Source organism: Portunus trituberculatus, chromosome 9, assembly GCF_017591435.1.
Source record: "Portunus trituberculatus isolate SZX2019 chromosome 9, ASM1759143v1, whole genome shotgun sequence".
Lineage (NCBI taxonomy): Eukaryota > Metazoa > Arthropoda > Malacostraca > Decapoda > Portunidae > Portunus > Portunus trituberculatus.
In genome coordinates, this window is record NC_059263.1 from 12,578,160 (window position 1) to 12,601,488 (window position 23,329).

At 44.1% G+C, this 23,329-nt stretch overlaps 1 protein-coding gene across 1 annotated transcript in view; it reads right to left on the minus strand.

Moving 5' to 3' along the window:
* The window catches only part of LOC123501421, a 139,388-nt gene that overhangs the window by 25,572 nt on the left and 90,487 nt on the right, over nucleotides 1-23,329 (minus strand). The window contains exon 7 of the mRNA XM_045250246.1: nucleotides 17,568-17,754. Coding sequence (XP_045106181.1) covers nucleotides 17,568-17,754 — 187 coding nt within the window. The remainder of the gene's footprint in view (nucleotides 1-17,567; nucleotides 17,755-23,329) is intronic.

A 23,329-nucleotide genomic window follows, 5' to 3' on the forward strand; every position in this document is an offset into this window, starting at 1 on the left:
TATATATATATATATATATATATATATATATATATATATTGTTGCAAAGGTGTATTGCAGCAGCCTCCCAGATATGTACGTGTGCCTGTGTGAGTGTGGAGCAGCGTCATAAGAGAGTACATATGGGTAGTACATATGAGTACATATGTGTAGACTTTAGCTAAAGGGTGAGCGAGGTGTTGGTTGCTCGTGTTTATGAAACTGTCAGACCTTAATGGAAGGGACGCTGAGCTAGGCCTCCATGACGGAGGAGATGTGACCCAGGAGGTCACGGGGAGATAAGAGTGTGTGTGTGTGTTTCACTGTTTGATCTGCTGCAGTCTCTGACGAGACAGCCAGACGTTACCCTCCGGAACGAGCTCAGAGCTCATTATTTCCGATCTTCGGATAGGCCTGAGACCAGGCACACACCACACACCGGAACAACAAGGTCACAACTCCTCGATTTACATCCCGTACCTACTCACTGCTAGGTGAACAGGGGCTACATGTGAAAGGAGACACACCCAAATATCTCCACCCGGCCGGGGAATCGAACCCCGGTCCTCTGGCTTGTGAAGCCAGCGCTCTAACTACTGAGCTACCAGGCGAAATGTGTCTGTGTGTGGGTGTGTGTGTGTGTGTGTGTGTGTGTGTGTGTGTGTGTGTGTGTGTGTGTGTGTGTGTGTGTGTGTGTGTGTGATATGGGTGAGGGCACTGGACAGCCCTGGGATAATTGTCATACGGTACCGTGTAAATAAATGCATGCATGTGTGAATTGCTTGTAGCCAGCATTATCTGGGATATATTGGTAATTAGCGGTTAAGGTAGATAGCGTTACCTAATAAGCTGAAATAGACTCGTAAGGACATTGCCTGGCAGGTGCGACGGCACAGGAGGCGTGGTTTGTGGGGCACTGTGTGGCACTGACGAGGACAGAGGAAAGGAGTGTAGCGAGAGACCTCGAGGGAACAAGTCGTACTCTGGGGAGCAGTCAGAGAGTGAACGAGAGACAGAGAGAAAGTGAAGTGCCTGACGAACTAACAAAGTGTTACCCGTACTTTGTTGCCGCCCCCTGCCCGGTCCTGTGTGCTGCCGCCACCTGTTCCCAGTGACTCGTGTATAATTGCTGTAATATAGAGAAATAAGGAAGAAGTGTTTCCTCCTCCCCAGTCTGTGTGACTGAGCTGAGTGAGAGTGGGTGCTATAGCAGCAGACAGCCAGGCCTGAGAGAGCGATCTGCCCGCCTCTCCACCCCAGCCACGCCACGCCACCCAGGTAAAGTCCTTCTCCCCCGACACACACGCCCTGAATCCCGAGAAGATTGTGAGGCATCCCCTCCCTGAAGAAGAAACTGAAGGAGGGTCGCAGCAATATACACACACACACACACACACACACACACACACACACACACACAGGAGCTTGGAAACTTAAGGACTCTGAGGAAACCAAAACAATTTACATAAGAAGAAATATGTCACAAGATGAGAGAATGAAAATGAAGGAGCTAGTATCTGAAGTGAAAGAGAGAAATGACGAAAGAACAGAGAAGGAAAAGATCAAGTTTTTTTGGAGGATGAGAAATGGGAGGCTAAAGAAGTGGTGGATAAAACAGACGGAATAGGCATTACATGGAAGAATGAGACTAGGAATGGAATAAAAGTGACTTGCACGAACATAGATGGATTTCTGTCTAAGAGGTTAGAATGTATGGATTACCTAAGAAATAACGAACCGGACATAATGTGTGTAGTGGAAACAAAGCTAAGGCCCGAAATAAAGCTAGACTGGTTTGTTGTAAAACACTACAAAGTATGGAGAAATGATAGAAAAAATAAAGGTGGTGGTGGTATAATGGTTCTTACTAAGGAAGATCTGATAATGAAGGAGGTGAACTATAGTAAGAGAAATGAGGAAGTGATAAGTATGCTTATAACAGATGGCAAGAGGGACATTAATATTATAACAGTATACATACCATCCAGAACCAGTGCTTGGGAATATGAACAGTACCAAATGGTGATGAGAACTCTAATTTTTAATACTAAAATTGATTTCTTCACTTACCTGTTTTTCATACAAAACTTCACTGCCCTCCCTTCCTCCCCCAGTCAGGTTCTCTCCCTTGAGAAATAACTGACAGTTGCCCACGCAGTGTGCTGGCAGCAGCAATGAGCGCCGCGCCGCCAAGCGTAGCGCTAAAGCGGGTGGTTTCTCAGCGAAAAGATATGTAAAGCAGTGGAACTGCTATATTTTGTATGAAAAACAGGTAAGTGAAGAAATCAATTTTAGTATTAAAAATTAGATTTCTGTCACAGACACCTGTTTTTCATACAAAATATAGCAGACTCCAACATTGAAGGAGGCAGGAGTCAGAAGAAAGTGCCAGGCGTAGAGGGTGAAAACAAACTGTCCATATGTAGACACTAACCTCTTGGCTGAGGCCGGGCAGCATAGGGGTGCCAGCGGGCTCAGCTGAGGGTTTGGGAGGTCCTCCTAACCCGTGTGTCTAAAAGGGAGCAGGCCTTAGGGGTCAGGGGATGAGTGTTCCAGGAGCGTGCTCAATACCCTGACGCAGAGGAGAGAACCCGCTACTGACCCAATCAACTAAGACGAGCAGTGTAAGTGAGCACTGGGGTGTTCACCTGAGGGAGCCGAAGCGTTACCCCAGAGCAAGCAGGACCTTGTGGTAGTTGTCAGCCCACAATGTGACCGGCTGCAACAACTGGACCCAGGGTAAAAACGTCGCCTTCCTTCCGCACTATATCGCGGAGATAATGGTCGGCAAAGACCGAGTGAGTCCTCCAGCGTGCTGCCTTCAGGATGGTCGGAACCGAGCAGTTTTCCCAGAGGAGCAAGGAGGCAGCAATGCCACGGATGTCATGGGCACAGGCATTGACCTCGAGGCAGACAGAGTCAGAAATAGCCTCATGGGCAGACTTGATGGTATCCCTGAGGAAGTACGAGATGGCCGCTTTCGACATAGGTCGAGAAGGGCGTTTAACTGCAACAAACAGATTCCTGGGCCTTGTCTCTGAAGCAGTCTGGTGTAAGCTGTGGCAGAGAGCCCGAACAGGGCACAAAAAGCGCTCCTCATCCATGGAACAGAGAATGAAAGTAAGGCTCTTAATACGGAATTCCCGGGGTGTGCTGTGAACTCCCGTATCCGTCTTAGCAATGAACTCAGGGAGATAGCAGACCATAAGATCCTGTCCTTGCCAGCTAGTCCGGGAGGAGAGGGCCTGGATCTCCCTTATCCTCTGCGCTGTAGCTAATGCCAGGAGAGAAAGAGTCTTCCTGGTCAGGTCCCTGGAGGACGAGAGCCGAAGGGGCTCGAAAGGGGCCTTGGACAGGTAGCGAAGAACTACATCCAGGTTCCAGGAAGGACTAAGATTCCTAGTAGGTCTGCGGGGTTGAGAAGACCACGCCTTGACAATAGCACTCAACACCCGGTCATTGTTGAGGTCCACACCCCTGATTGCAAAGACTCCATTCAGCATGGCCTTATAACCCTAATGGCAGAGGTAGAGAGATTGCAATCCTGGCGCAGGTGAACGAGAAAATCTGCGACCTTTTGGACCGTGGGATTGGAGACAGTGTGGCCTTGATCTTTGCACCACTTCCTGTACACCTTCCACTTGTGCTGATAGTTGGAAGCAGAGGAAGGCCTCTTGTCCTGAGATAAGAACTGGGCCACCTTAGAGGAGAAACCCCTGTTCCTCAGAAAGCGCTGGATAGTCTCCACCCTGTCAGCTGAAGCCCGGGGAGGCCGATGTGGAACTTGTGGATGTGTGGCTGTCTCAATAGATTTTTGCAAAGAGGGAGGCGGCGGGGAGGCTCCACCGATGCCGCCAACAGATCTGGAAACCATTCCTTCTGAGGCCAGTAAGGGGCTATGAGGATGAGACGGGTGTTCCGGGAAGCCCGGAGCTTGTTGAGAACTCTCCTGATGAGGGGAAAGGGTGGAAAGGCGTACAGATCCTGGTTGTGCCAATTGTAGAGGAAGGCGTCTGTGGCGATGGCCGCCGGATCCTGAAAGGGGGACATAGTTCGAATCCGGTGGTGAGGGCAGTGGCGAACAGGTCGACTGTCGGTAGCCCCAGACCCGCCACAGCAGGTGACAAACATCCATATGTAAGGTCCACTCTGTGGACAGGGATTGGTGTCGGCGGCTGAGGCAGTCGGCCACCACATTGACTAAGCCCCTCACAAACTGGGGCAAGATCGACACTGCATGCGCTTCTGCCCAGTCGAGGACCTGGCGTGCCTCGAGGTTGAGAAGTATAGAGTGAGTACCCCCTCCTGTGCAGGTGGCGAGGGCCGTGGTGTTGTCCGAGAAGACAGCGACAACTGAGCCCCTCACCACCTCCATGAAGTGCTGGAGGCCGAGGCGGATTGCACGGAGTTCTAAGACGTTCACGTGGAGCGTCTGTTCCTGGATGTTCCACAGGCCACTCACAGAAGCCTGGAGGAGCGACGCACCCCAGCCGACTGTAGAGGCATCCGTGTAGAGAAGGTGGTCCGGAATGGCAACCTGAAGAGGCTGACCCTGCTCTAAGTTCTCGTCCTCCAGCCATCATTCCAGGTCCTGACGTGAAGCACTGTCCCAGCTGACCGGATGGTCGTCTAGCATCGACCACCTGTCCCATTGCTAGTTCAGTTGGATCTGCAGGAGATGCGTCTGCCTCCTGGATCCTGGCACTAGATGTATGAGGGAAGACATGTGCCCCAGAAGTCTCAACCAGTGCTCCGCTGGGAGGGATGGGCAACTGAGGAAGGAGCGGAGTAAATCCCAGAGGCCTCGAATCCTCCCCTGGGTCGGGAAAACCCTCAAAAGAGGGGAGCGAATCACCATCCCGAGGAAGGTCTTCTCCTGTGCAGGGGTCAGGAATGACTTCTCCCAATTTACTCGGATGCCCAGGTCCGAGCAGAGCCTGAGCAGACAAGCTGTGGCGTGTCAAGCTTCTACCGCTGAAGAGGCCAGTACCAACCAGTTGTCGAGGTAGCGAAGGATGCGGAAGCCCCGACGATGGAACTCCGCTGAGACAGGAGCCATCAGACGAGTGAAAACCTGCGGAGCAGTGGAGAGACCGAAGCAGAGGACTCGAAACTGAAAGTGGTACCCCTCCCACACAAAGTGCAGGAACTGACAGCTATGGGGATGAATGGGCACCTGAAGATATGCGTCCTGAAGGTCCAGTGACACCATCCAGTCGTCCTGTCGGATGGCCGACATTACCGTCCAGACAGTCTCCATCCTGAATTTGGAGGTGACGACGTACTTGTTGAGGAGGGAGAGGTCAATGAACCCGCCTGTGGTCTTTGGAATGACAAACACATGGCTGTAGAAACCTGGGGAGGGAGGCGCTTCCTCTATAGCCCCTTTTGTCCAGAGACGCTGGAGCTCCATCTCGAGGGCGAGACCCTTGGGTGACCCTGGGACATAACCCCTGCAATCCTCGAAGAGAGTGGTCAGGGATGGAGGGCAAGAGAAGGGGATCTGGTAGCCTTCCCGCACAACGCTGAGGACCCATTCCTCTGCCCCGATCTTGAGCCAACCCTCCCAGCAAAGGGCCAGACAGCTCCCCACCACCCCATGGTGAGAAAGACTGTCATTTCCGAAAGGGCTTACCCCTCCGTCCTTCTGACTGCCCACTAGGGCGGGCAGAGAGCGTTCCGGAAGATCCACCCCGAGGATTCCCAAGACGAGGGCGAACTTGTGCTCGCCGGGGAGGAGCAGCCGGAGGCCTCGAGGCTGAGGGGGCAGGAAAATGAGAACCGCGCTCCACCAAGGGAGTACCGGTGGCCGGACGTGGACGAACCAGGGCCCTGAGAGCAGTCTCATGGAGAGTCATGGCAGCATTACTCTTGGAAGACTGGAACGCCTCCTGCAGCTTGGCCTCATCAAAGAGGAGAGGAGAAAAGATGGGGGACCGTCTAAGGATGCCCTTCTCCACCTGAGAGAAGGTGAGTCTGAGGTGGGCAATGTAGGACTCCCTTCTCCAGGCCCGAAGATTGGCATTGACGTAAGTAGAATCACGGCAGATGTCATTCAAGGCCATACGAACAGCCTTAAAGAGCTGTCCCTCTAAATCCAACAGGTGTGAGGGGAGATGCAGTATCATCAGTAGGTGAAGGGCACCTAAGCACCAAAGAGAGTAGTTGAGTGCGTCCAGAGAACGACCAACCACTCCCTCCATCCTGGCGACCTCCTGCTGGTCACGGATAACCCTCGGCTCACGGGAGCCCGAGTTCAAGGCATGGTGCAAGTCCTGGTTAACGGCAGTAGCCTTCCCTGAGCCTTCCTGGTCCAATACTGCGTACATCCTGGCAAACCTGCCTGAAGGATAACCAAGAGAAGCCGGCTTCCTGTCATTGGCCTTCAGGTAAGCATTGTTGGCTTGCTCCCTGAAGAACTGGAGGGGTTAAGCCCTAGCGAGGAGAATTGGCCCTCCCTGTGACTCAGGTGCACCAGCTCCGGGTGCAAGAGGACCCTCTTGCTCAAGCCTTTGGCCCTTCGCGTCCTCAAACACTGAATTGATGTAATCCATCATGCGATGGTACATGGAGGCTGATGGGGGCTGGGTCTCATCCTCCTCCAGCCCCCCGGGGATGTGGAGGGACGGGGCAGGTCCTAGAGACAAGGAGGCAGGGCCCTGCCACCCCGAACAAGAAGGCCGGGGGGAACCATGGAGTACCTGTCTATCAGTGCTATCCATGAGGAGAAGGTCACTACCCCGGAGACGGGCAGTCCGAGGGGTGCCTCCAGGAGCGGAGACACCAGCCTCAGAGGGGAAACGCACACCTCGAGGGGAGAGGAGGTCCTGGCGCCTCTCTGGCATAAGACAGTGGGTTTGGTAGGATGTAGGGTGGTCGGCTGACTCTGAGCCCCTAGCGGCCGAAAGGACATAGGTGGCAGCCCGTGGAAAAGGCGTGGGCAAGCCACCTGGTAGGCGAAGGGACAGAGCATCACCCTTGCCTGGGCCCTCACCCTGGGCCTTGGGGGAGGGGCCAGGAGCAGTGCACTGGTCCACCCTCTCCCTGTCCTCTTGGGGGGCAGGACACTGAACTTCATCAGGTCTCTGTCCGAGGGCGAGGGGAGAGCTGAAAGAGGTGGGTCAGTAGCCAGGGAAGACACAGGGTTATGTAACTCTCCCAACCGTGAAGACACCAGGCTGTCAACAGAAGCAAGGAGTTGCTCCTGCCAGGATTCCAAAAACAGGGAAAGATCTATAGCGACTGGAGGCTTAGACCCCTGCTGAGAAGCTGAATCATCAGCAGTGAGCTCATCCTGAGAAATTACACTGCCTGCCTGAAGGGTAACACCTCCAACAGAACCAGCAGAGGAGACCTGAGAGCTAGAATCCCCAGACATATGGCTCGTGTCACTGCTGATACCAGACCGGGTAAGAGAGCCATTAGACTTACCTTTTAAGTTAGCTTTAGCCTCCCGCTTGCGCCTCAACCCGCATTGATACTTGTAGGCGGTAAGAATCTTATCCTTGCTCCAGCTCATCACACCTCTTACCTAGGCTGCAGAACTCCCTGCACTTGATACAGACCGAATGAGGATCATGGAGGACACTACCCAAGACCCTGGAACAGTCAGGCCTAGAGCAAATCCGCCTCGTGGGCTGTGGCGAAGGAGACGTAAACACTGCAGAAGGACCGGCAGGGGCGTCCATATGGCTGGCCAAAACACCCTCCAGGACGGGAACAGACAGCCCCAGAGACACAGGAACATCACTAGAATCTTCCTCCATAGAAACAGGAGGAGAAAGGAAGGCGAAAAAAAGGCGAGGAAGAAAGGAAGCAGCGGCGGAAACGCAGGTCTACTCGCTCTGCGCGCCGAGAAATAACTGACGGTTGCCTACGCAGTGTGCTGGCGGCAGCAATGAGCGCCGCGCTGCCAGGCGTAGCGCTAAAGCGGGTGGTTTCTCGGCGAAAAGGTATGTGGAGCAGTGGAACTGCTATATTTTGTATGAAAAACAGGTGTCTGTGACAGAAATACTCTAGACAGAATGAAGCAAGAACTCATCAGAAAGGATAGAGTGATGATAGTTGGAGACTTTAATTGCAAAGAAATAGTGTGGGAAGACTACGAAGTGGTGAAAGGTGGTGAGTGGGCAGAAGAATTGTTAAAGGTAGCAACAAATAACTTGATGACACAGTGGGTGAGATCACCAACAAGGTGCAGGGGACAAGATGTTGCAGCAAGGTTGGATTTGGTATTTACCACAGGAATCTCTCTAAAAGAGGAAATTGAACATGAAAGTCCCTTGGGGAAAAGCGATCATGATGTCCTAAGCTTTGAGCTGGATACAGAATTAAGCACGAATAAGATTGTGGAACGCAAGGAGGAAAAATTAAATTATACTAGGACAAATTATAACCATATAAGGGAGTTCAATAATGAAATTGACTGGTCCGTGGTATACCAGGAAAGAGATATGCAATTGAAGTACGATAAATTTATGGATTTGTATAACTCTGCTGTGAAAAAGTTTGTGCCATATTACAGAAAGGGGACTTTAAATAATAAACAGTGGTTTAATAGAAATTGTGAAGAAGCAAAAAAGAACAAAGAAAAGGCATGGAAGAAACTTAAGAAAAACAGTGATGTATTATCAAGGGAAGGCTACAAAACAGCAAGGAATAGATATGTTGAAGTAAGGAGAACAGCACAGAAGGAATATGAACAGAGGGTGGTGGAAAACTGTGATAGTGACCCAAAATGTTTTACAAATTCATAAATGGAAAACTAAATAAAAGGGAGGCAATAGAAAAGGTAAAAACGGGAAGAAGTATATGAAGATGCTGAAGATAGCTGAAATTTTGAACGACAACTTTTGCAAAGTGTTTACAAAGGAGGAGCATTTTATGGGAGGAAGGCCTACGGAAATAAAGCAAATACAGGACATCATGGTTACTAAGGAAGATGTAAGGAAAATTATAAGCAATCTGGATATTAATAAATCAATGGGGCCTGATGGCATATCTTGGAGGTTGCTAAAAGAATGTAAGGATCAATTGTTGAACCCCTTATTTGATATTGTGGAAACCTCCATACAAACAGGATTAGTCCCGAAAGAGTGGAAAAGAGCTGACATTGTGCCTATATATAAGAATGGTAGTAGAATAGAACCGCTAAATTATAGACCAGTATCGTTGACTAGTATATTGTGCAAGGTATGTGAAGAAGTAATTAAAGCTAAGTGGAGTGAGTATCTAGAAAGTGAAAACATTCTGAGTGAAAGGCAGTTTGGTTTCAGAAAAGGAAGATCGTGTGTATCAATTTATTATGTTTTTATTCAAGAGTGACTGACATACTACAACATAGAGAGGGATGAGTGGATGCTATCTACCTGGACTTGAGAAAGGCCTTTGATAAAGTACCACACAATAGACTGATGTGGAAACTAAAGATGACTGGAGGAGTAAATGATAAACTAGCAAAATGGATGGAAAATTACTTAATGGGAAGAGAAATGAGAACAGTGGTGAGAGGAAGGAAGTCCGAGTGGAAGAAGGTAACCAGTGGAGTTCCACAAGGGTCAGTGCTGGGTCCCATCATGTTTTTATTTATGTTAATGATATGCCAGTAGGAATTGACAGTTATATGAACATGTTTGCGGACGATACTAAAATTATGAGGAGAGTAAAGAATGTGGAAGATTGTAACAAGTTACAGGAAGATCTTGATAAAATATATGAGTGGAGTAAAGAGTGGCAGATGGAATTTAATATAGACAAGACCCATGTTATGAAAATGGGAAGAAGTAGATACAGACCAAACTGGGATTACAGACTGGGTGATGAGAAAATTAAAGAGACCAATGAGGAGAAAGACTTAGGAGTAACCGTGCAAAACACTTTGTCACCGGAGAAACACATTAACAAGATTTTTTTGAAAACATACAACATGCTTCAAAATATTGGCCTTGCATTCCACTACCTAGATGAAGGAATGATGAAGAAGATATTATGTACCTTAATAAGACCCCAGCTAGAATATGCAGCATGTGTCTGGTCACCGCATATGAAGAAAAATGTGAAGAAGGTAGAAAGGGTACAAAGGCTGGCAACAAGGATGGTACCAGGACTCAGGTAGTTAGACTATGAGGATAGACTGAGGAAGCTGGGGCTGACCACATTAGAAGAGAGAAGAACAAGAGGAGACATGATAACTATGTATAAATTGGTGAACAAGATTGACATACTGGATAGAGAGTTGATAAAGGTGACCACAAGTAATCATCTCCGAGGACATGGAAAAAAGCTAATAAAGGACATCTGTCTAAATGACGTGAGAAAATACAGTTTCCCGCATCATAGCATTGATAAGTGGAATAAACTGAGCAGTCATGTCATTGACGCGGTGTGTGTCAATCTGATGAAAGAGAGATATGACAGGAATGGACAAGGAGACAGGACACAGAGAGCTTAGCTCGGGCCCTGTAATACACAAATAGGTAAATACACACACACACACACACACACACACACACACACACACACACACACACACACATACACACAGGTGCAGTACATAGCACGGTTAATAGGTACCAAAAACTCCCGTGTTCGGTACTTCTGTGCTAGGTACCTCCGAAAACATAAAGGAATCTTATGGATAAAATTCTAACTGGTTCCAGACCACCCAAATTTCCACTATTTTTCCACCTAACCTATCCCCAGGCAATAACTATGTACCCAAGTCACCTTCAAAGCATCACCTGCTGTAACTTTCAGGGACAGCCTGATCTTTTCTTTGTTCTTTTGAATGGTCCTAATGGTGGACTCATTCACCTGAAAGGAGGATGCCACATCTATTACTTTCATGCCACGGTCCACCATGTCCAAGATTTGACCTTTTTGCTGGAGGATCATTGCCAGGAACACACAGCCCACAGACAAGTGGGGAAAGATATTATTCATCACTAAGCCAAGTATTCAGCCACCACAACAAGGAGTTGCTGCTAATGGGGAGTTTTCAGAACTAATGCACCAGATGTCACCGCTGCTACATGTCCCTTGCTGACATGAGCTAAATTATTGTTACATTAAATCCCAGGCACATACAGATGCATAGAACATTGATTACGATGATACTGTTGACATTCTGTATCTACTTTTAGATATCCTGTACGGATAATTTTGGGAGAAGTCAGTCAAAACACAAATATTTTTTTGTAATTATCTTGTAATACTGCTATCAGTATCTTAAATGTAGCATACTACAAGTCTAAAATCTATTAATTTGGACAATGAAAAAGGTAAAATTGTTAACTGTACTATATAGTATGACTCAGCTTACTCAGTAATATCGTGATATATGGGTATAGTTATTTTCATGGAAATTTTAGCATTGCTTTCATCACGATCAAGACACGGCAAAACAATCAAGCAAAGACTAAGCATATCACTTGTGAATGAGATGAACTTGGAGAATCTGAATGAGACCCTGGCTGAAGGACGAGTGACTTGGTGTGCGAGGAACCAGGAGTCTGCGATTGACTACATGCTAGTGAATGGGAGAATGCGTGAAATTGTTGACCGCATGTGGATAGATGAAGATGGGATGATTGACATAGTCTCAGACCATAACATGCTGGTGCTAGAATGTAAGTTGAATGGAAGAGATGGAACAAATGCCAAGGTCATGAGGAAAAAGTGGAGGTTGAGAGATGCAGGATGGGAAAATTTCCAGGTAGACTTGAGTGAGAGAAGATGGGAGGATGAGAGCCTGAATGGTGTGGATGAACTGAATGACAGATTTGTAGAGAATGTGAAGAATGCAGCAGCCAGTCAGATAGGGTATGTAAGAACAAGTACTAGAAAGCATAAAAGTAGGCCTTGGTGGAATGATGAGATTAGAGATGCTAGGAAGGAAAGGAAGAGACTGAATAGGGTGTGCAGACAGTTAAGAAAGAGGAGACATGAGAGTGAGGAGGCTGAAAGTGAGTACCTGAATGCATGGACAGCGTATGTGAGTCAGCAACGAGCGACAAAGCGAAAGATAATGAATGCTAAAGTTAAATGTGAGAAAAGTGTGATTCAGTCCCTTAGAGAGAAAGGTGTGGAAGGTGGTCGTGAATGGTACAGATTCCTGAGGGGTGAGGGGATGCCTGACAGTGAGAATGTGGAGAGCCTGAAGGTGAATGGGGCAGTGGTGACTGATAAGGAAGAAATGAGAAGGGCAATAAAAGAGTTTTGGGAAGAGATTGGAGGTGTAGGTGAGGTCTTTGATGTGGGTGAAGGGCGTGTGACACTGGAGAGAAAGGATGCAGATGAGTTGAATGAAAAGATCAGCAGGGAGGAGGTGGAGAAACGTGTGAAGAAGCAGAAGAATGGGAAGGCAGCAGGCCTGGATGAGATACCTTATGAATTGTACAAAAATGGAGGAGAGGTTGTGATTGATAGGATGACTGAGTTGTTTAACCAGGTGTGGGTGGAGGAGAGAATGCCGAGAATGTGGAATGAATGCAGGGTGACCTTGCTGCATAAGGGAGGGTACAAGAGTAAGAATGAGTTGAAAAACTACAGGCCAATTGCGTTAGTTAACACAGTAGGAAAAGTGTTCAGTGCAGTTCTGAATGAAAGATTGTGTAAATGGATTGAGAGAGATGGAGTGTTAGGTGAAGAGCAAAATGGGTTCCGTGTGGACAGGAGAGCTGAAGACAATATGTTTGTGGTGAATGAATTGATTGAGAGAAAGAAGAAAGATGGTAGCAAGTTATACTTAGGTTTTCTAGACATAGAGAAAGCATATGATAGGGTGAACAGAGAAATGCTAGGTAGAGTGCTAGAAAAGATTGGGCTAAGTTCAAAGATAGTTAACATAGTGCGAAGTATGTATGTGGATACAAGAGCTAAGTATAAACTAGGAAATGTAGAGACAGACTGGGTGAAAAGTGAAAGAGGAGTTAGGCAAGGTTGCATATTATCACCAACCCTCTTTAGCTTATATACAGAGGAACTGGCTGCTAGATTGAGGAGAATGAATGCAGGTGTAAATGTGGGGAATGATAAGATATGTGTGCTCTTGTATGCAGATGATGTTGTTGTTATGAGTGAGTCGGCAGAAGAGCTTCAGAGTTTGCTTGATGTTGTAGATGGGTATGGAAGAGACTTTGGAGTGAGGTTTAGCAGTGAAAAGAGCAAGGTAATGGTTGTGAATGGGTCAGAGGATGAGAGGAACTCAGTGTGGAGACTAGGTGAGAACGAGATGCAACAGACAGATGAATACAAGTACCTGGGGATGTGGATTTTCTTCAGTATCTACTAGGGAAAGAATAGGAAATCCTGTTACAAACAGTGCGACGAGTAGTTTAAAAGCTTTAGAAAATATTTATATAAAACCGGGAATTATTAGGAAATTTATTCTTGAACTAGACGATAGGAAAGCTAGTGGTCCTGATGAGCTACATGCCAGAGTACTTAGGGAGGGTGTAGACAGTATTTCTGAAGCACTTAAGTTAATCTTTGAAAGATCACTTAGGTTTGCTGAGATACCTCAGGACTGGAAGTTAGCTAATGTTACTCCAATATTTAAAAAAGGTAGGAAGGATGATGCGATTAATTATAGACCGATCAGTTTAACTAGTATAGTATGTAAGATACTAGAGAAAATCATTAAGGGTAGTATTTGGGAGCACTTAAATGAGAATAGATTAATTAGAGATACCCAACATGGCTTTAGATCAGGGAGTTCCTGTCTTACAAATTTGCTCGATATCTTAGAATATATTACCAAGGAGTTAGATGATGGAAATAGCATAGATGTTATATATTTAGATTTTAGCAAGGCGTTTGATAAGGTACCGCATAGGAGGCTAGTGTACAAATTGAGACTACATGGGATAGGGGGTAGGTTAGTTGATTGGATTAGTGAATGGCTTTCTGATAGGAAACAGAGAGTAGTATTAAATGGGGCAATGTCTGAGTGGAAGGAAGTGGTTAGTGGGGTACCCCAAGGATCAGTGCTAGGACCTCTTCTTTTCTTGGTGTACATCAACGATTTAGATATAGGAATTAGTAGCAAAGTATCAAAATTTGCAGATGATACTAAGATAGCATGTGCAGTACAGGGTGAAAAGGACAATTACAGAATGCAACGAGACCTGGACAGGCTGATAGCATGGGCAGACAGGTGGCAGATGGAGTTTAATTCTAAAAAGTGTCAGGTTATGCATTTAGGTAAAGACAACACAAACTTTAACTATGAGATGGAGGGATGTTGGCTAGAGGCAGTAGAGGAAGGAAAGGATTTAGGAGTAGTGATAGACAGGACTATGAAATTTTCAAAGCAATGTTTAGAAGCAAGAAATAGGGCAAATAGGATCCTGGGTTTTATAAATAGAAATGTTAGTTATAAAAGTAAGGAAGTGGTGCGTAGCTTATATAATTCCTATGTTAGGCCCCATTTAGAGTATTGCATACAGGCCTGGTCACCCCACTATATGCTGGATATCAAAATGTTAGAAGCAGTTCAGAGAAGAGCAACTAGGATGATACCAGCATTAAAGCGCCTGGAGTATAGAGATAGATTAAGGAAATTAAACATATTTTCATTTGAGAGATGTATAAGAGGGGATATGATAGTTATTTAAAATGTTCTCAGATACAAACTACATAGATGTGAGATCTTTCTTTACCTTAGAGGAGGGAAATAGGACTAGAAATCATGGCAGGAAGATTAGAAAGCAAGGCTGCAGGTTAGATATAAGAAAATATTTCTTTAGTCATAGGGTGGTAGACTTCTGGAATGCATTGCCAGAGACGGTTGTAAATAGCACTAGTTTGACAATGTTTAAAAACATTAGATAAGCACTTAAATTTATTAGATTTATAATTATGTATAGCACTGCATGATAGTTTTATAAGAAATTTACTATAGTTAAACAAGACATGATCCCCATGTATGGGGACCACAAATTGTAGAGGATTTTGCTGCAGGACTTAGCCCTGTTAATGGGCCAAATATTTAGAATTAGTATATAATGTATTGTGTACTTGTAAGTGTATCTTTAAGTACTGATGACGAGGTCGCTGTGCAACTGATACAGGATAACCTAGATGGGCCCTGGTGGCCCTTTGTTATCCTATTATTTATGTTATGTTATGTTATGATGAGTCCGGTTGGCTGCGTGAAGACAAAGAATGAGAAGATAAGCATGGTGAGTCAGTGGGTAGGTCGGCTAGGAAGTGCAGCAAGGATGAGAGCGAGTAAATATGACGTGCTGCGAGAAGTTTGAAAGAGCGTGGCTGTTCCGAGCATCATGTATGGTATGGATGTGACTGCATGGAATGAAAGTGAACTAGAAAAGTTAGAAATAGGGCAGAATAGAGTTGCAAGAATGGCACTAAATGCACCTAGATATGCAGCAGTAGAGGCCCTTAGGGGAGACATGGGTTGGAGCACTTTTAGAGAAAGGTATGTAAAAGCGACCCTAAGGTATAAGGCTAGGTTAGAGCGAATGAACGATGCTAGAATAGTGAGAAAAGTGTTTCTGTGGAATGTCAGGAGTAGCAAGTGGGGAAAAAGTGTGTCAGGATGGTGGTGAAGAGTGGCCTAATAGCTAGTTGGGCTTTTCAGCAGGTAGAAGGAAGGCACTTAGAGAAGGACTGGAGTATGATCGTTAGAAATGGAGAGGGTAGAGAATGGGGTGTAAGGAAGTGGAGGAGTGAGATAGACAGAGTAGTGAAAGGTGTGGGACTGAGTGACTGGAAGAATAGGATTGAGCAAAGAGTACCTTGGAATGGTATAGAGAAAGAGGCCCCAATGTATGAAAAGTGGTATGATGGAAGCCTGGGTGGGGATCTTCTCTTCCGAGCTAGGACACAGTGCATGGATGTGAATGCAAGGAATTATAGATGGTCTGAGTCCCGCAGCAAAGTGTGCCAGATGTGTGACATGGGGAAGGATGAGACGGTGGAGCATGTGGTGCTGGAGTGTGTGAAGTATGCCAGAGACAGGTATGACATGATGCAAGTGGTGCTGAGGGAGCTGGAGCATGACAGAGTGGAGATGGCAGGAAGGGAATGGATGGTGGTGCTGCTGGGACTCTGGGGATATGAATGGAAGGATGATTGAGGCTGTAAAAGAGTTCCTGGAGAGAATGTGGCGTGCTAGATGCAGGAACTAGTGGTGTGAAAGATGATGATTGTCCTCCTTGCTGTTTGTGTTTTTTTTTCGTATTTTCCTTACAGGCGCTGCCGATACAAAGGCCTGACGCAGAAGTCATTCCTGCGTCACCTGTAACATCAAGATCAAGATCAAGATCAAGATCAAAACAGCCTCAGAGTGAAGAGAGAGGAATATGTGAAGCTTTCCTCCTCTTCATGACACAATGGCATGGACATTACAGCAGGAATTAACTATTTGTCCAACAAAGTGTTTATGTTAAACAGGTGGTCAGCCTAGGTTGGGTTAGACAGCAAACACTCTCGCCAGGATACTCGAGTTGCCTATTCTTAATTAGAATTGTTGCTTCCATATACTAGTAAATTGAGCTGCGTGGTTTGGACTTTTGAGTGACACAGACATGTTGTCTTCATGTTTACTGTGGACTGGATTAATACACTTCCCATCAAGGGTGTACTCCTTGGGAAATGTGGAGATGACCAAACAAACCTCAATGCCAGTTCACGAGAAAATCAACTTATTTACATTTGTTCATGGATAGGGTTTGCTTTTGCCTGTGTTACTACTTAGAAGGAATTACGTAGAAAAAACATATTATAACGAATTATTGCATCTCTGTGTTTATAATGACACTGCAGGTATGTTCTATATTACCCCTGTAAAAGCGAACAGGACACATACTGTGCTGCCACCTGGTGACAACCACTATTTCTGAAAACTTCCCATTACATTACTACAAAACAATATGTATAACAGGTCCAGAGAAGGTCCCAGGGACATTTGATCTATTTAATAAATGGAGGCTTTATCACTGGACTCAACAAGTAAAGTACATTTAGGCTTAAGACCAGCCAACTATATTCCACAAACTCACATCTTTGCACCTTACTTTGCTTTTCACATACAAATACGTTTGCTTACTCTCATATCTGGGCAGTGACTGGACAAAGAAGATTGTGTCATATCATTGAATCTGAAGCTGTTAAAATAGTTTAGATTATGTCTAGTGATACGGAATGGAGGCCTATTTCATAATCTAATATTGCCTTCAACTACACATCACACAGTAACAGTAATGATGTTGTCCCCAGAGCTGCATTGGTTACCCAGCTGACATCTTCGTTTATGAAATATGAAAGAATTACAAGATTCTTTGTGGCTGTGCAATATATCTGGTACATTTGTAATTTTGAGAACTAAATAGTATTTTCTACAAAAATGAGTTGCAAAATTCTTTGTGGCTCTAGAATATACTTGATATATATGTAGTTCTTAAAACTAAACAGTATTTTCTACAAAAAAAGTAAGCTTTTTTATGTTATCATTATAAGGAAACTCATGTAAGAGGAGCATAACAAAATTAAAAAGCATAAATGGCTGACAATAAGAAGTATACGTTGATGTTTAAAAAGAAGCATATATTTTGTATCTGACATACTTGAAAGGTGCATCTTCCACCCCAATCTCCAGCAAGGTCAAGTGTGGGCAGTTATCAATTATGAGGTTCAAGATTCCAGCATCAGCATCTTCCTTATTGCTGACTCCTAAGCGGGGCCTCTTGAAATTTGGGGTGCTTGCATGAGGTAATGCTGGTGCTGCATAGGCTTTCTCTGTGCTACATGTTTCTGAAAAGATGTATATGTTCTGATTTCAAACATAATTTCAGCATTACTTTGATTTATCAGTACAGTTCACCTTTGCTGCAAACAACTTTGAGCACAAAACCTGCAATTGTACAAAGGAATAAAGTACAGTGCTTACTCCAATTCTGCGAGTTCAAATTTGGCGATACACCAATTTTGCGACCAAAGACCAAAAATTGCCATTTTCTAAATTTCCCCATCTTGCTCCTTTCTCCCAATATTGCGAGTGGTGGCGGGAGAGAGAGCGTTCCCGCAAATTATATATTACTGTATTATATAGGCAGTATTTTATTAATTTATTCATATTTATCATATTATACTATATTATTATCATATTATACTATATTATTATCATATTTACATTATATTTATCATAGTTTGGTGGTTTTTGGCTAGTTTTCATAAAAATCTGGCGGTAATTCAACGAAGCTCATCTGGCAACACTGCCCCGCTCCCTCCCACCTTCCATTTATTTACGTACACCTCCACGGAGTTAGTTCTCTCTGCAAATTTGGAGGAATCCTTGTGCTCGACTTTGTGTGACATGGCGCCACCAACCAAGAAAAACATTAGGCTAACTTTGGAGCAGAAGATGATGATAATTAAGATGAAAAGAGATGGAAAAAGGAACTGTGGTATTTCCAGAGAGTTTGGTGTGGAGAATCAACTGTGAGAATGGTGTTTAAAAACAGTGAGAAAATTGAAAAAGCTGTAAAAACTTATCGTCTCCAGGTAAAGCCTCATTTAATTTATTTTTCATAAGGATAATCCTTGTAAACCCTTTTATTTATTATATGCTGTTCAGTTCCATATAAATATGGGCAAAATACTAGGAAAATATTGAAAAATTAGGCGACCATGGACGAGGGATCCACCATATTCAATTTTTCCCATAGGAATAATACTTCCAATTTTGCGATTTCCAAATTTGCGACTCACAATGCCGCCCCATTTCTCGCAAAATTGGAGTAAGCACTGTATCAAGAAATTTCTTCAGTACAGTAAAGATTTACAATTACATTATTTTTACCAGATCCTAACTCTCAATCCATGCTGTATCTGCTATTTCATAACCTTACTGAAAGGCTGGCATTTGTCATATTTGAAAGGCATCAATTGTGTCAGAAACTGACAAAGTAAGCAAGGGTGAAGAGTGCTGCATAAGTGATATTAAACTAGCAGGTCTTGGTGCACTGTGGCAATTACTAAAACACTTAATACATAATAAGACTTCTATACAGTCCAGTAAACTCCTTACATCTTTTTTTCTTGGAACTTCCTGAATCGGTGGCCATAGCAAGTTTCCTTCATTTGAGCGATCCACTACAATCTCTTTCCATTAGCCAATACCCTCTCTCTGTCTCTCTTTTTTTTATTTTTCTTATTTAAACATAACTTAGTACAAAGGACTATGTACCCTTGTGCTACCTATTCTAAGGGTACTACTATCTACGTATATGTTTACAGTACAGTAATCGCCTGTGTATCCGGATTATAGCAGCCAAGGCCCTGGCGGATACGCAAAATATCCGGATACGCGGAATTTCCTCTCCCAACCCATTATAAATTGAGAAAAAACATGTACATAACCCAAATGGGTAATAAAACAATGAATGAAAGCACATTAAATGATTGTGTTTACAATAATGACTTCCTTGAGAATGATAGAATAACATATTAGATACCTGCTTCTCTACAAAATGTGAGGGTTGGGAAGATGCCATCAGCAGCGTCATGGCAATCTGCTGTTTCACTGCTGAACTGGACACTACCTGAGTCATTATTAGTGTGCTGAAGTGAGATAATGATAGTGAAGTATTTATTATTTGTCTGGTACAGCTTTCTACCTTTGTCTGAACATAATTTTTTTGTAATAGTGTTCTTGTGAGAACTATGTCATGTAAAGTTGTGATGATGAAGGCAGTAAGAAAAAAAAGTGTTTGAAAAGATCATAACAGTCTTATGATATAGAGAGATGGTGGAGAAGCCTGGCAGTGAAGCATGGGTGAGGCAGGGTCTTGGAGGTGAAGGTAACACAAATGATGGATGGGAGAGGGGAGGCCAGAATTGAAAGTCCAGCTGTCTCCCAACGATACATTTGTTTGTTTGTTTCTAGTTGTCTTCTCTTCTTGATGTTTCTCATTCTAATTCTCGTCAACTTCTACCTGTCAGGCAAAAATTTGAGCTAAATGACACACCTCCCTACTTGACTCCTGGCCACGTACTGTGTAGGGCCTGATTTAGGCTATGACACAATCACACAAGACATTTAAAAATGACTTCCTGACAGAAAGGTTATTTAATCATAAAAAAAATAAACTCATAAACAACAGAGCAGCTCATCTTGGCCATTTGATACTAGGAAGTTCTGCCTTGGAGCATCTCACAGACAAATGTAAACAAACAACTGAACCACTTTTTGCTGCTAGACTGGAACAATATATATATATATATATATATATATATATATATATATATATATATATATATATATATATATATATATATATATATATATATATATATATATATATATATATATATATATATATATATATATATATATATATATATATATATATATATATATATATATATATATATATATATATATATATATATATGTTACATTCACCGGTTAAATGAGTAAGATTGGCATCAGGGAGCCGGTGAACAATGACAATGAAAAAAAAAAACACTGCAGGTTCAATGGGTGAGGATATGCAAAGGGGGCACTTAAGAAGCTATTTAATAACTCAATAACAAAACACACATGAAAATGACATACACATATAAATATAACACACAAATAAATATAACAAAGAACTCAACAATACCTAACAATAATACTAATCCTATATGGAGGCAATGTGGAAAAAACGGGACGAGGGGAAGTGATACTTATGAAGTGTCGCAGTGGTGAAGTGCTGGGTGATGTGGATCCCACGGTATTCCAAGAGGCGTTGTGTTCACTGGTTGAGGCCTTGACCTCGACTGACTTCCAAAAATCAGGGAGCTGGCTTAACAGTTCCGCTTGAGTTGAATGGGGCCGCGTGAATCCAACTTCGGGACAGTAGCGGGGCTTCATGAGACAGTGACGTGGAGGGTTCATGAGACGGTGACGTGGAGGGTTCATGAGACGGTGATGTGGAAGGGAGGTGGAGAGGTGGTGAATGAGGTAGCAAGCGGAGGAGGTGAGGGTAGTGGAGTATGTTACGGGCGGGCGTAACAATATATATATATATATATATATATATATATATATATATATATATATATATATATATATATATATATATATATATATATATATATATATATATATATATATATATATATATATATATATATATATATATATATATATATATATACAGTAAGGTCCCGGGTTACGTCGGTCTCGAGTTATGTCAAACTCGCACTTACGTCAGTCCACTATAAGGCAATTTAAAATTTTAAAAATTGAAAATTTATAAATCGTAAAGCGCGGGGTTTATTGTTATTGTTGGCCGCCAGGCGTCACTAGTGGTTATCCGCCACACCGCCCACCTCACGCTTGAATACAATAACACACTATGTACCTCAGTTCCACCACATCGTCGCCCCTGGCAAGAGTGTTCCTACATCTGCGTTTGGTGACTATCTTAGTATCTTGCTCAATGGCACCAAAAAAGTAAACTGAGTGATAGCAGTGATGCTAAGAAAAGGAAAACCATTACGCTACAAGAAAAAGTGGACATAATTAAAAGACATGAGAAGGGAGGCAGCAGCTGTGTATAAGGAATGAAGAAGAAAATGGGAAGCCCGTTACCATGACAACGGGGAGGTTGACGACCTTGAGGGCTCGCACACCTATCACAACAATAACAACTCCGGAGCCTTCGTCTGGGCCACACGACACTTGCAGGTCACTTGCACCGTCTGTGCCTGTCTGCTGATCCCTATTGCATTTCCTGCTCCGCTGCCCACGCTTCTACTCCCACCGCACTGCACTACGCTCCCAGCTGTCCACCCTGGGCGTCACAACATTCGACCTGCCTACCCTCCTGGCGGCCTTAGGCGTCCACGCCTCTGGCAACATGCAGTCCTTCGCGTTCGTGGCCCTAATCAACAACAAAAACAAGCTTGTGTTTCATATTCCTACATACTTGTAAATAATATAACAATATAACCTTTTACTTATATAATGCTTCTACTCCTACCACACTCCACAAAGTTCCCAGCCGTCCCGCACTGGGCGTCACAGCATTCGACCTGCCCACCCTCCTGGCGGCCTCAGGCCGCCCCTCTCGGCAACCTGCAGTCCTTCGTCATGCCCTAATCAATATATTCCTACATAGTTGTAAATAATATACCAATATAACAATATAACCTTTTACTTACCTGAATAACCATAAAAAATTATTGGTTGAAAACTCGATAATATGCTTTGAAAGTACAAAAACTCGAGTTATGTACAAAATCGACTTATGTCATGTTTCAGGAACGTAACTCTGACGTAACTCGGGACCTTACTGTGTATATATATATATATATATATATATATATATATATATATATATATATATATATATATACACACACACACACACAGCAATACTCCGCTTAACGAACGTTCGTTTAACGAATTTCCGGTTTAACGTACTATATAAAGTTAGACCAAAAATCCACATAACGTACAACCACATCCGTTTTAGCGACTTTTCTGGGTTTGAATTTGCCGGGTGAGGGACCGAACGCGGTAGTTTCGCTGTGCTTGGCTGGCTCCCCGCCTTTGTCTCTAACACTCCTTGAGCTGGATCCAAGATTCTTTAACAACGTCAGAGCAACCCCTTGCAGCGAAATGGCATCCATGAACGCTTGGAGGGATGGTGACAAGGTTGGTTTTCAGGTTGCTCTGAGGTTGCTGGGAACACCACCTCTGGAGGTGTCTTATATATGTATTTATGTTCACAAAACATTTCTATTAGCTTTTTACAAACCTTGCCCCAAGGAAGGATTGTTTTGTAATGCTTAAACTGAAATCTTACATGGAATACCAAAAAATAAAGCAGAGCCACAGACGAAGCAGGAGACTTGCGGCGATTCGGCTGCTTCTTCTTCTTCTTGTGACCCTTTTAGCCTGCGTGTTGTCTTTCCCCATGACATTTGTTTCCACTCCTCTCTTGCCTGCTATAATGGATATCATATCTTAGTATTCATATATGCTCATGCCACGAGGATAACCTTGACTCCGTGGCACTGAGTGTAAGTAAATTACTAATGAAATACCGCGGTATTTCATTAATAAATAACTGTCATTCAGTGCCACGGAGTCAAGGTTATCCTCATGGCATGAGCGTATATGAATACTAAGATATTATATCCATTATAGCAGGCAATAGAGAAGTGGAAACAAATATCATGGGGAAAGACAACACGCAGGCTAAAAGGATCACAAGAAGAAGAAGAAGCGGCCGAGTCGCCGCAAGTCTCCTGCTTCGTCTGTGGCTCATCTCATCTTTGCTTTATTTTTTGGTATTCCATGTAAGATTTCACTTTATGCATTACAAAACAA